We start from the raw sequence: 12,389 nt of genomic DNA, 5'->3' as shown, positions 1-12,389 counted from the left end.
AAGTAGTACTTAATGGATTTGGTTGGAGTTACATGTATATAATCTTCCCCAGTGTGCAACTGGTACTTAATTTATCGACCCCAAAAGGATGAACGGTAATGTTGATCTCGGCAGAATTTGAACTCAGAATGTAAAGACAGATGAAATACCACTAAGCATTTTGCCCAGCATGCTAACTTTTCTACCAACTCGCCACCTTATGTTACATGTATATAATAACACTCTGGCTCAGCTCCACATGACTTGAATGATTCGTGGGCGTGTAGGACACGTCCTTCTCATTAGGATGTAGGGCAGGGAACATTTAATTAAACTACCTCCGCCTACAAACACCTTGTGATGTAGACGTGTCTTACATGCCCACAAAGCTTTAAATCATGTGGAGCTGAGTCAAAGTTGAATATACACTCCTATATATATATACATACATACATATATTTATGTGTATATAGATACATATATATCTATATCTATCTATCTCTACATCTATATGTGTGTGTGTATGTGTACATATATGGGGTTGGTGCAGAAGATTTCCTGGGTCTGGGTAGAAGAAAATACAAGAGGATCAGTTAATAATGATTTTATTCAACATATTCCCCCTCTCAGATTCACACACTTATTGCAGTGGCCCTTGAGTTTTTCTAAGCCCTGTGAAAGAACTTGCAAGGTTGGGCCTCCAACCAGGTTTTTGCGATACCCTTAAAGCCAGGAACTTTTCAGCACCCCTTCATATATATATATATATATATATATGTATGTGTGTGTGTGTGTGTATTAGTATATATGTTCATGTATTTGTCTACCCATCATATATACATATATTTCAGGGGTGTATATTCTGGGTGTGCTAGCTGTGCACTGCACACCCATTGAATATGGCAAATTCATAATGAATATTAATTAACCTTACTAATTAATTTAATCACAAGTCATAATGGAAAACTTTTGGTATACTCTAACTTGAAATTTGGTGGCATTGGGTGTGGCTACGCTCCCAGTATAATAACCACGATACACCACTGATATTTATATGCGTGTATTAGCACATATTTTCATGTATCTGTCTACCTCTCTCTCTCTATATATATATACTGGGTGGCCCAAAAGTAGGTTTACAGTTATTAAGTGGGCACTTTAAATTTCTTTTAAAACATTTCATTACATTTAAATTTCTTTCTTACAAACTGAAAAAGGGAGCTTGACAAAATTAACTAAATTAGCATAGAATAATGGTTTCAGCTTTTTTTAATAATTAATATCTAAACTGTTAATATATGAATGCGAAAGAGACAGTTGAATAACTGTAAACCTACTTTTGGTCCACCCTGTATATATATATATATATATATATATATATATATATATATATATATATATATATATATATATATATATATATATACATACATACATATATATATATATATATATATATATATACATACATACATACATACATACATACATATATATATATATATATGGAAGAAGCCTGTCATATATACTGATGTATATAAAGATGTTTTATCATTCACTTGTTTCAGTCATTGGATTGAAGTTGTGCTGGGGAAATGCCTTGATGGCTTCAGTCAAACAAATTTAACCCCAGTACTAAGCCTGGTACTTATTCTATTGATCTCTATAGCTGAACCACTAAGTTATGAGGATGTAAACAAATCAACCCATGAGAGTAACAATTCTTCAAAATTTCTTCGATTAAAAAAGAATCTGATTCCATCCTGAAAATGTGTGTGCACAATATTTTCATGCTTTTCCAATAGTAATATGTGTGTGCAGATGTGGTTGTGTGGTAAGAAATTTGCTTCCTAACCACATGGTCTGCATTCAGTCTCATTATGTGGCACCTTGAGCGAGTGACTTCTACTATAGTTCCAAGTCGACTAATCTTGGAAGGGGATTTGGTGGATCATCATCATCATCGTTTAATGTCCGCTTTCCATGCTGGCATGGGTTGGATGGTTTGACTGAGGGCTGGTGAGCCAGAAGGCTGCACCAGTCTCCAATCTGATCTGGCAAAGTTTCTATAGCTGGATGCCATTCCTAACACCAACCACTCCGAGAGTGTAGTGGGTGCTTTTACGTGCCACTGGCATGAGGGCCAGTCAGGCGGTACTGACATCAGCCACGCTCAAATGGTGCTTTTTACATACCACCTGCACAGGAGCCAGTCTGGCAGCACTGGCAATGACCACGCTTGAATGGTGCTTATTTTTTCACATGCCAGTGGCACAGCATGGGAGCCAGTTAGCGACCCTGGTAACAATCATGCTCGAATGGTGCTTTTAACGTTCCACTGGCACAGGTGCCAATCAGGCGGTACTGTCGTTGGCCACGACAGCGATTTCACTTGCCTCAACAGGTCTTCGCAAGCATAGTTTATTGTCCAATGAATGAAGGGTACTCTTAAATGGGCTGGTTATACAGCACTGGTATAGGCCACAGTTATGGTCTCACTTCGCTTGCCTAGTCTTCTCAAGCACAGCATATCTCCAAAGGTCTCGGTCACTTGTCATTGCCTCGGTGAGGCCCAATGTTCGAAGGTTGTGCTTCACCACCTCATCCTAGGTCTACCTCTTCCACAGGTTCCCTCAACTGCTAGGGTGTGACACTTTTTCACACAGCTGTCCTCATCCATTCACAACACATGACCATACCAGCGCAGTCGTCTCTCTTGCACACCGCATCTGATGCTTCTTATGCCCAACTTTTCTCTCAGGGCGCTTACACTCTGTTGTGTATGCACACTGACATTACACATCCAGCGGAGCATACTGACTTCATTCCTTTTAAGCTTATGCATATCCTCAGCAGTCACTGCCCTGTAGCATAGCTGTTCGCACACATGCATCATACAATCTACCTTTTACTCTGAGCGAGAGGCCCTTTGTCACCAGCTGAGATAGGAGCTCTCTGAACTCTGCCCAGGCTATCCTTACTCTAGTAGCTACATTTTCAGAGCATCAACCCCCGCTACTGACTTGGTCACCTAGGTAACGGAAGCTATCAACTACCTGTAGATTTTCCCCCTGACATGTGACGGAAGCTGTTTTCAGCACATTTTCATTGTTTATGGCCCCTGAGCATTTGCCACACACAAAAACTACCTTCACATGTGTATATGAACGTGAGTATCCTTGTCTTGATGTTGCGTAATAGTTGTAAATGAGTGTAACTCATTTCCAGCATTCTGTGAAAACATATCCGGCCATGTGGAAAGTTTATCTTGATTGGGAATGGATGAAGGATTCCTCAGTAGAAAATCTGGCTCAACAAACTCCATCTGATCCATGCATGCATGGAAAAGTGGACATTAAAATGATAGCGATGATGTGCACATGCATGAGTACACAATTTACAGGAAACATTAGTGGGGAAGCCTGTAAGAATTGAAAAGGAAAGGGTCAAAGTACCATAAGGTTTCCAATTTTTTGAAACTTATTCAGTGTGTGGTGAAGAAAGAAATATTATATGGAAGCTTACTCCATTTTGTCTTCTCATTAACCTACGTGTTCTTATATTTCAGTTTGAAACACACTGCCTTTGTTTCTATTGAAAATTATGAAGAATTTATGGAAGTAACTATCATTGTTAACCCTTTTGATACCAACTGGGCTGAAACCGACTCTGGCTCTGTGGTACAAATCTCTAGTTTTCATAAGTTTTGAATTAAAATCTTTCCCCAAACCTTAGTCACAATTTATGTTCCTAACACTAGCTTAATGATAACTAAATTATTTTACTAAATTCTTTGTTATATTTAAAATTAATTGAAAGAAACACAGAGCATCTCAAAATAATATGGTAACAAAAGGGTTAAGCTGGTGTTTGAGATATAAATTAACATAAATTATGATAAAAAGTTTTAATTTAGATCATTTTAAAACATATTTGTATCATAGAGCCAGGTAGTTTCAGGCAAGTTGATATCAGAAGGGTTGAGCAAGTATTTCAGTTATATTTTGGAGTGGGTGTGTGTGTTTTGGTATTTTCAGTTTGTTAACCATTGATCTGTGTTTTCCTCTCTCCTTCACTGAAAGAGGTGTGATTTGAGGAAAATTTGGCTGTTATTTCTTTGCAGTTCAAGCAATCACTACTTTCTCATTAGATCTCATTGTTTAACCCTGGGTCAGGTCAGAGATAATCGAGTGAAAACATTTCAGCCTTGACTAGCTCTCTTTAATTTGAAAATAATGTAACTGGTCCTACATTATGTGTTCTCATGTTTTTAAGACAGTAGGGTATGATTTGAAGGAAATTTAACCCTTAAAATAAATCCCAGCACAAAAAAAAAAAAAAAAAAAAATGTATATCATATCTTTCTCATATTCTTTTCATTGTAGTTCATGTGGTAAATATCATATATCTATATATATGGTTTTTAATAACATAATAGGTTAGATAGGATGGTGTCTCTATTACAATAACCAACAATATGTTGTGCATGTATAGTAATATTACGATCGTGAAACTAGCATTAGCTGATTTCAATCTTTCTTGGGGAACCTCTAGGAACCTTTTGCAGAACCCTGGTTGAGAAATGCTACCCTAAGGATTCTGTCAAACCATAATGCTGATGATGATCCTTTTTGTTATAGGCATAAGGCCTGAAATTTTGCAGGAGGGGACATTGACTTCATGTGGATGAAAGGCAAAGTCGACCTCAGCAGGATTTGAACTCACAATGTAAAGATGGATGAAATGCTGCTAAGCATTTTGACTGGCATGCTAATGATACTGCCAACTCATTGTCTTAAAAATTAATTATAATCCTTTCAACTATAAACACAAGACCTGAAATTTCGGGGTAGGGGTTAAGTTCAAAACTGGAACTTATTTTCTCGACCCTGGGAGGATGAAAGGCAAAGTTGACTTCAGTGGAATTTGAACTCAGAAAGAAAGGACGAGCAAAATGATGTAGAGCACTTTACCCAGCATGCTGTTGATAATGAGTTCCATATTTTTGCACAAGGCCAGCAAGTGGAGTAAATCAATTGTATCAACCCCGGTGTTCAACTGGTATATTATTTTATTGACCTTGAAAGGATGAAAGGAAAGACTAACCTTGGCAGAATTTGAACTCAGAATGTAAAGAACTGAAAGAAATGACACTAAACATTTTGTCTGGTGTACTAATGATTCTGCCAGTACAAGGCCAGCAATTTTGAGGGGAGGGGGCAAGTCAGTTACATCAACCCCAGTACTTGATAGGTACTTTCTTTTATGAAGTCTGAACCTAGAATGTGAAGAACTGGAATGAACATCAAACTGTAGTTTTTGTGGTTTAATAATTCTGCTACTTTTAAGGGTTTCTCATTAAGGCAATGGGCCAGCAAATTTGAAAGGAGAGGCTTAGCTGATATCAGCAACCTCAATATATAACTAGTACTTTATTAACCTCAGCGGGAAAGGCAATGTTGACCTCATCAGCAATTGAACTCAGAAAATAAAGAGCTGGGACAAATATTACTAGGCATTTTGTCTGATGTTCTAATGTTTTGGCTAACCCATGACACCTTTCTAATATAGCCACAAGGGTTAAAATATGCAGGGATGGGGAGTGAAATGGTCAATCACATTGACCTCAGTATTTGGCTGGTACTTTATCTTATAGAAACAAAGCGATGAAAGGCAACGTTGACTTCAGTGGGATTTGAACTCAGAACACAAAACACCAAAAGAGGCTTTATCCATTCTGCAAAATGCTTTTGAAATCTATGCACAATAAAAGAATAACACAAATGCAACACCACCTTCCCACCAAAAAAAAAACTATCAGTCAAACTATATACAATATGTTATATGCATAATTATTATATGAATACATAGTAAATATATAAATGATGTGTGTTGCATTATTAACTAAAATATGTACACATATTCATACATATATAATATAGACAATATATATACATATATGTATGTATATATTGTCGTGTTGTATTATTCTTTTACTCTTTTACTTGTTTCAGTCATTTGACTGTGGCCATGCTGGAGCACCACCTTTAGTTGACCAAATCGATCCCAGAATTTATTGTTTGTAAGCCCAGTACTTATTCTATTGGCCTCTTTTGCTGAACCACTAAGTTACAGGGACATAAACACACCAGCATCAGTTGTCAAGCAATGTTGGAGGGACAAACACAGACACACAAACATATACACATACATACATATATACGACGGGCTTCTTTCAGTTTCCGCCTACCAAATCCACTCACAAGGCTTTGGTCGGCCCAAGGTTATAGTAGAAGACACTTGCCTAAGGTGCCACGCAGTGGGACTGAACCTGGAACAGTGTGGTTCGTAAGCAAGCGATTTACCACACAGCCACTCCTATGCCTATTGGTTAAAATATATACACATAAGCAAACATATATATGCAAACATATATTGTGAATATATATCATATACATACATATATATTGTATATACACATGATTAACAAAATAAGATATAATGTAACAAAGCAAAAATAACAACAAAAGATATATGTATATATAAAATAAAGACAGTTGTCCACTTTTATTATTATTATTTTTTTAAATGTTAAATTGACAGTATATAATTGTAATAATAATAATTATTATTATCATTATTATTATGATGATCAATATGAACAAATAACACATTACTGAATGTCTTTGAGAAATTAGTGTGTTTGGTCGTTAATAAAAGAATTTGTAAAACAATATATAATTCATAGTCTGTTTTTGGTGAATTGATGAATCCAACACACTATGGGGTTTTCTATGTAATTATGTAATGTGTGTATGTATGAGTGTAAGCCTCTAAATGTATATTTGAGGAGAGGTCTGAGTTTAAGAAATATAACAGTGAGGTGGTGATGGTGAGTTTTTTTTTTCTGGGGGTGGAGATGGGCTATACGTTGTAAAAAAAAAAAAAAAAATTTTTTTTTTTAAATTTAAAAAGAGAGAAAAAAAAGTGGTTTTTCTAGCCATTAATACTCCACAGTACAATATATTTCTGTATAAAGTTTTATTTCTTTAAAAATTTTCCAACTTTCATTGTTCTTTTTTTTTTTTTATGGTGTGTGTAAAAATGTATTTTTTTTTTAATAGTTAAAAAAAAAAAAAATTAGTTGCAAAAATTGAGGGGAAAATAATAAATCTTTCACACTCCAATCACAAAGCTCATGTCAGCACCAGAGGTTTCGCGGCACAGCAATTGGTGCATCAAGACAGTGGGTTTCATCTAGCCCCACTCTTCGAAGGGTTTGAAGGACCCTGTCCTGTGCAAGCAAACTACCACATGCCTGGCCCGTTTCACAAGGGTGACGAACACAAGAAGAGGCGAGGAAAGAGCGTGTTTTCAGCCATGCCCCGCTTCTGTTACTATTGTCGTCTCCGAAATCCTTCACGGTGTGCATGGTAGAACAAAATTCTAAACCTTCGGTTCATTTGTTCTTGGGTTCATGGCGTTTCATGTGCAGCGCCAAGTGATCAGAACGTGCAAAGCATCGCTCACAGACTTTGCACTTGAATGGCTTGGCACCGGTGTGTTTTCGTATGTGCCTGGTGAGTTCGTCGGAGCGAGCAAAGCGCCACTGGCAGGAAGGAAACGTACAAAGATAAGGTTTTTCTCCTGAAAGTAAAGAAGGAAACGAGGTATAAGTAAAAATTCAATCAGTTTTAACGAGAGAGAAATTTAATAAAATCAGAAAATGGCAAATACGAAAATTCATAACCCTACCCAACTCTAATCTGTATTTTAATCAAACAGAATTATTCTCAGCGGGACCCTAGTGGGGGAAAAAGGGCAGCAAAAGCCCAATTAACCCAGTAATAATAAATCCATATAAGAACAAGGTTAGAATTTTAGCTGAGCAGGTTTAACCCTTTTAATCCCAAATGAAGCATGGCAGAGTAGTCTTCAAGACGTAGACAGATCTATGATCAAAAATGTTCCAGCCATAATCGTCCCACTTTTACTCCACACACAATATAAACCCACACCATCCAATGTATCTTTCTCTAGCCCCACTCGTTTTTTTAAGAGAGTAGAGTAAGGACTGAAAGATTTTGGCTGCTACTTTTAACAGGTGGTAGCAGTATTTCAGTATTTTCCTCTTGTCACTCTATCTCAGAGAAATGTTATGTAATCCTATTTAACATTTGCTATGGTATATATATTTATACAAAAATAAATTTGCTTTCTTTTTGTTTTTTAAATGTATTGTAACTCAGTAGATATACCAGTTTGTCAGTTTTACTATTGCAGCTAGTGTCACAGATACATTTTCATAACAAGACACTACACAATTGTACATGGTAACTTGCCAAACAACTATTCATTCCAAGTTGAATTTAAACTAAAATGAGAGTTGTTATATATACATACGTGTGCATACATACATACACACATGTATATATATATATATATATATATATATGGCTAGTCTTTATGTCAAGCTATCTATGTTATCCCCTGGCCATTTCACTATGAATAATAATAATAATAAATCAATACATACCTGTATGGATTCGCTGATGAGCCTTCAGGTGAGAGCTTTTCGTGTACGCTTTACGGCAATCTGAAAGAGAGAGAGAGAGAGATAGTTATTAGATAAGTTATAACTAAGAAATGCAACAAACATCATTATAATAATAATAATAATAATGGTTTTAAATCTTGAAAAAAAAGACAGTAATTTCGAAGTGGGGGTGGGGGTCGATTACATCAGCTCCAGTGTTCAACTGGTACTTATTTATTTTATCAACCCTGAAAGGATGAAAGGCAAAAGTCAGCCTTGGTGGAATTTGAAGCCAGAATGCAAAGCCAGAAATGCCCCACAGCATTTTGTCCAGAGTGCAAACAATTCTACCAGTTTGTCACCTTAATAATAATTAATATCAATACACCTGTAGGTGATTGAGACACTTGCTGGAAATAACAACATAATCTCACTCAAATCACATTCTTCTAATTAAATACTGCAATTTTTACATCAGAGAATAAAATATTACATAGTAACTGCTTGTGCTTGTGACACCAACATATATATCAGTCGAATAATTAGACTGTGATAAACTAGGTGTCCTCCTGCTCCACCAGACAGGTAGATATTTTATTCTGGAGGTATTTGAAAGTGTAGAGCTAGCAGATTATTTGTTAAGGAAAAAATGTCAATAAATGTTACTGTTCATAGCCATTAGCTCGGCATAGCTTGTAAACCATTCTCACACACAGATTTGCTCATATACCATGGATATTAGAGTATTAAGATATGAGATACTTACTTTGAAAATCACAGAAATGAACTCGTCTTTTCTCCAACTCAGGGTTGTTTTTTCTGTTGTACTTTATGGTTGAGCATCCAGGATGTGTCACCGGTTGTTTTTTGTTTACTGTCCTCACAGGGGGAACTGACAGTACGGAGTTCATAAAGTGACGCGGGTTGCCTGGATACGGCGGCGGTGGTGTGCGTCGGAATGAGCCTTCCTGGACGGGGCTGGCGGGCAGTGAATTGGGTGGGGTCGGAAACAGGGGGCCACCCGTCGATGAGGAAGAGGAGGAGTTGGATAGAGCTGATGAGGAAGGTGATGAAGAGGAATTTGGTGAGGACAAGAAGGTGAGATTCTGGTGGTGGGGATGAGCAGGAAGTTGTGTGGCGTAGCCCATCGACATAAGAGATGATTGAAGTTTACCCACTTTAGTCCGGTGATGCCCGCCGGCCTCATTTATGTTCGGCTTCGATTCTATAGCACATGCTGTCCGAACCGGCTCAAATTTACAAGCAGTAAGCATGTTAACACCATTGTTGCCAAGGTTGCTATTACTGTTATTGTTAATAATGTTGTTCTGGTTGTTACCGGTATTGTTGAGCAAAATCGATGAGGTGTACTGACAGGCGGGCTTGTCCCACTCAGTATCAATAGGTTCACTCTTGATACGATTAGTTAATCCGGCCATAGTGTCCTGAGAAGTGTCCTGAGAAGTGACCATGTGCATTCCCAGACGTATGTCGTCCCACAAGGCCTTGCAGTTCTCCTGGTTCAAATCCAGGTCTTGCTGGTCAATCGAATTTATGTAATCAACATTGGTCATACCCCCTATAGAATCGATGTCAAAGTTATCTGGTTCCAATTTGATATTTGATGAGTACTCGTCCCAGTCCAGCTCTTTACGACCGTCCTCTATTGACGGCAAGTGACCGTTGCTGCCCATATTGCTACCACCATTGTTGGTAATAGCCTGATGCACCAACTGGGTCTTAAAACCGTTCATATTGACTGAATTCATCACCATTAACCTGTTACCACGGTGAAGCTCTACGCCATTCTGGTTGGCCATGTTATTATAAACGCTGTTACAGTTCATTAAACCGATACGAAGGTTGTTCGAGTTACTGTATAAGAGGCCACCTTTCAGTTCACCATCATCGTTGAAGAATTCACCCACTACTGATGCGCTGTCACGACGTTGGCGCTTCCTGAAGGCTGGTGAGCTCTGTGTTGGTGACACCAAGTATTGTTCTAAATCCGGTTCCACCTGCAATAACAAAAAAAAAAAAAAAAAATTAATTATAATGATGATGACAATGATAATAATAATAATAATAATAATAATAATAATAATTTCAGATATTGGCACAAAGCCAATCGTTTTAAGGTAAAGAGCAAGTCTATTGCATCGACCCCCCCCCCCCCAGCCCTTGATGGTTATGATGAGTACTTATTTTATCGTCCCTGAAAAAATGAATGGCAAAGTTGAACTCGACTGATGCCTTATTTTATTAATCCCGAAAAGGGTGACAGGCAAAGTAAACGCGGGTGGAGGAGAGAGAGAGAGAGAGAGAGAGAGAGAGAGAAAGGATTTGAACACAGAATTCAGCTTTCCCTTCTCAAATGTTTTCATGTTCCTATTAAATGAAGATAGAAACCTGACTGCTATTTCTAATAGCCTGAATAACCACGTACAGGGTTTATCATCTGATTTCAATGTGTGTGCGTGAGAGAGAGAGAGAGAGAGAAAGAGAGGCGCTCTGGAAGAGGTCGGCCGGCGAGTTGAGCAATTAGTGTGTGTATTTGAAGTTACTGTAAGACATAAAAAGTTATAGTTTGGTAAAGGGTTATTTATACGCACACACACACACACACACACACTCACGCATGCGTGTGTGCATAGACCTCGTACGTGTGTATGTATGTGTGTGACAAATCCGGAAACGGTTATTCTTTTTGAAACCCACCGCTCCTTGACGAGAGAAAAAGGTGTGTTTTATGTAACTAGACACACACTATAACATACATACACACCCACATGTTCCTACTTATTATTCTCCAGATAAGAAAAAAGAAAAAAAAAATCATTTCTAGGTGTGTACAAATGTAGTTGAAGTCGGGTATGTATAATATGTATAATAGTTGCGTGGGTAAGTAATATGTATGCATGCAATGTATGTATAATTCAAACGTTGGTTCACGTGAACTGAACAACAAACACACGTGTGTGTGTGTATGTGTGAGAGAGACACGCAATGTATGTATGTATGTAATTTTAGAGTGGAAAAAGGCGCGCGCCTGTGTGTGTGTGCTCAGTCATTTAAATATTAGGAATAAAATGTGGGAGAAAAGGCGACAGCGATGTTTAAAAAAAATGTGTTGGTGCCACATATGTATGTATATATATATATTATAAGTAGGTACTTTAATGGAGTTAAAGGGAAAAAAATTCACCCAAACGGGTCAATGGTCTTAATGGAGACAACACAGATAAGGTATGCCGACAACCGGTGCGCCAGTGACGAATAACGCGTACAAAAAAAAAACAAAAAAATTCCTTCGTTACTTGAAGTTTGCCTCTTAGTTGGAGGAGACCCCCCCCCCAAAAAAAAAACAATATTAATTGATAGCGATTCCCTAAAAGCGAAGCTGAGATAATTTCTTGACATTCAGGATTGGAAATCAAGTAGTTTTTTTCCTCAAAGCTACACACACGAGAGAAAATTAATGAAAAAAAAAAAAAAAAAAAGTGTACAGTTTTGAGGAAAAGATAAGTTAAAAATCTCCTTCCACAAGGGCTGTGTTAATCAGCTTTTATAAAGTAATATTTTTAATGATCAATTAATATTAAAAAAAAAAAAAGATTTGAAACTAACTCCGCAAGTTGTACTCCCAACTTGTCTTAAAAAGTATAAAGTTTTGAGAAGTCAGGAAGAACGACTCCTTAACTTAATGCTACCAACGACTGATCACTTCAGGGTTATAAGGCGCGCGTACACACCCAATTAGTATAATATTGAACTGACTCTGCACCGAAAACTATCCCTTAGGAATTTCATGCGAAATATTCAAAGTTAGCCCCTTCTCTAATCCAATGAAACTATGCTGCGCAGGGAAAAAGTT

The 12,389-nt window shown here is 37.4% G+C and overlaps 1 protein-coding gene across 6 annotated transcripts in view; it reads right to left on the bottom strand.

The window, feature by feature from the left end:
* Positions 1 to 6,516: 6,516 nt before the first annotated feature.
* The window catches only part of LOC106872515 (uncharacterized), a 114,879-nt gene continuing 109,006 nt past the window's right edge, over positions 6,517 to 12,389 (bottom strand). For 5 of the 6 annotated variants that reach the window (XM_052969326.2, XM_014919535.3, XM_089354964.1 and 2 more), the window contains exons 2-4: positions 9,282 to 10,533; positions 8,516 to 8,575; positions 6,517 to 7,626 (exon numbers count right to left, since the gene is read on the bottom strand). In XM_052969326.2, the coding sequence (XP_052825286.2) occupies positions 7,439 to 7,626; positions 8,516 to 8,575; positions 9,282 to 10,533 (1,500 nt within the window). In that variant the 3' untranslated portion in view covers positions 6,517 to 7,438. Of the gene's footprint in view, positions 7,627 to 8,515; positions 8,576 to 9,281; positions 10,534 to 10,961; positions 11,239 to 12,389 lie in introns of those variants that run through there. The other variant, XM_052969327.2, reaches the window with a different exon arrangement.

Source organism: Octopus bimaculoides, chromosome 7, assembly GCF_046866305.1.
Source record: "Octopus bimaculoides isolate indiv1 chromosome 7, ASM4686630v1, whole genome shotgun sequence".
Classification (NCBI taxonomy): domain Eukaryota; kingdom Metazoa; phylum Mollusca; class Cephalopoda; order Octopoda; family Octopodidae; genus Octopus; species Octopus bimaculoides.
The sequence above is the reverse complement of the archived record's forward strand: the minus strand, read 5'-3'. Positions and strand labels throughout refer to the sequence as shown.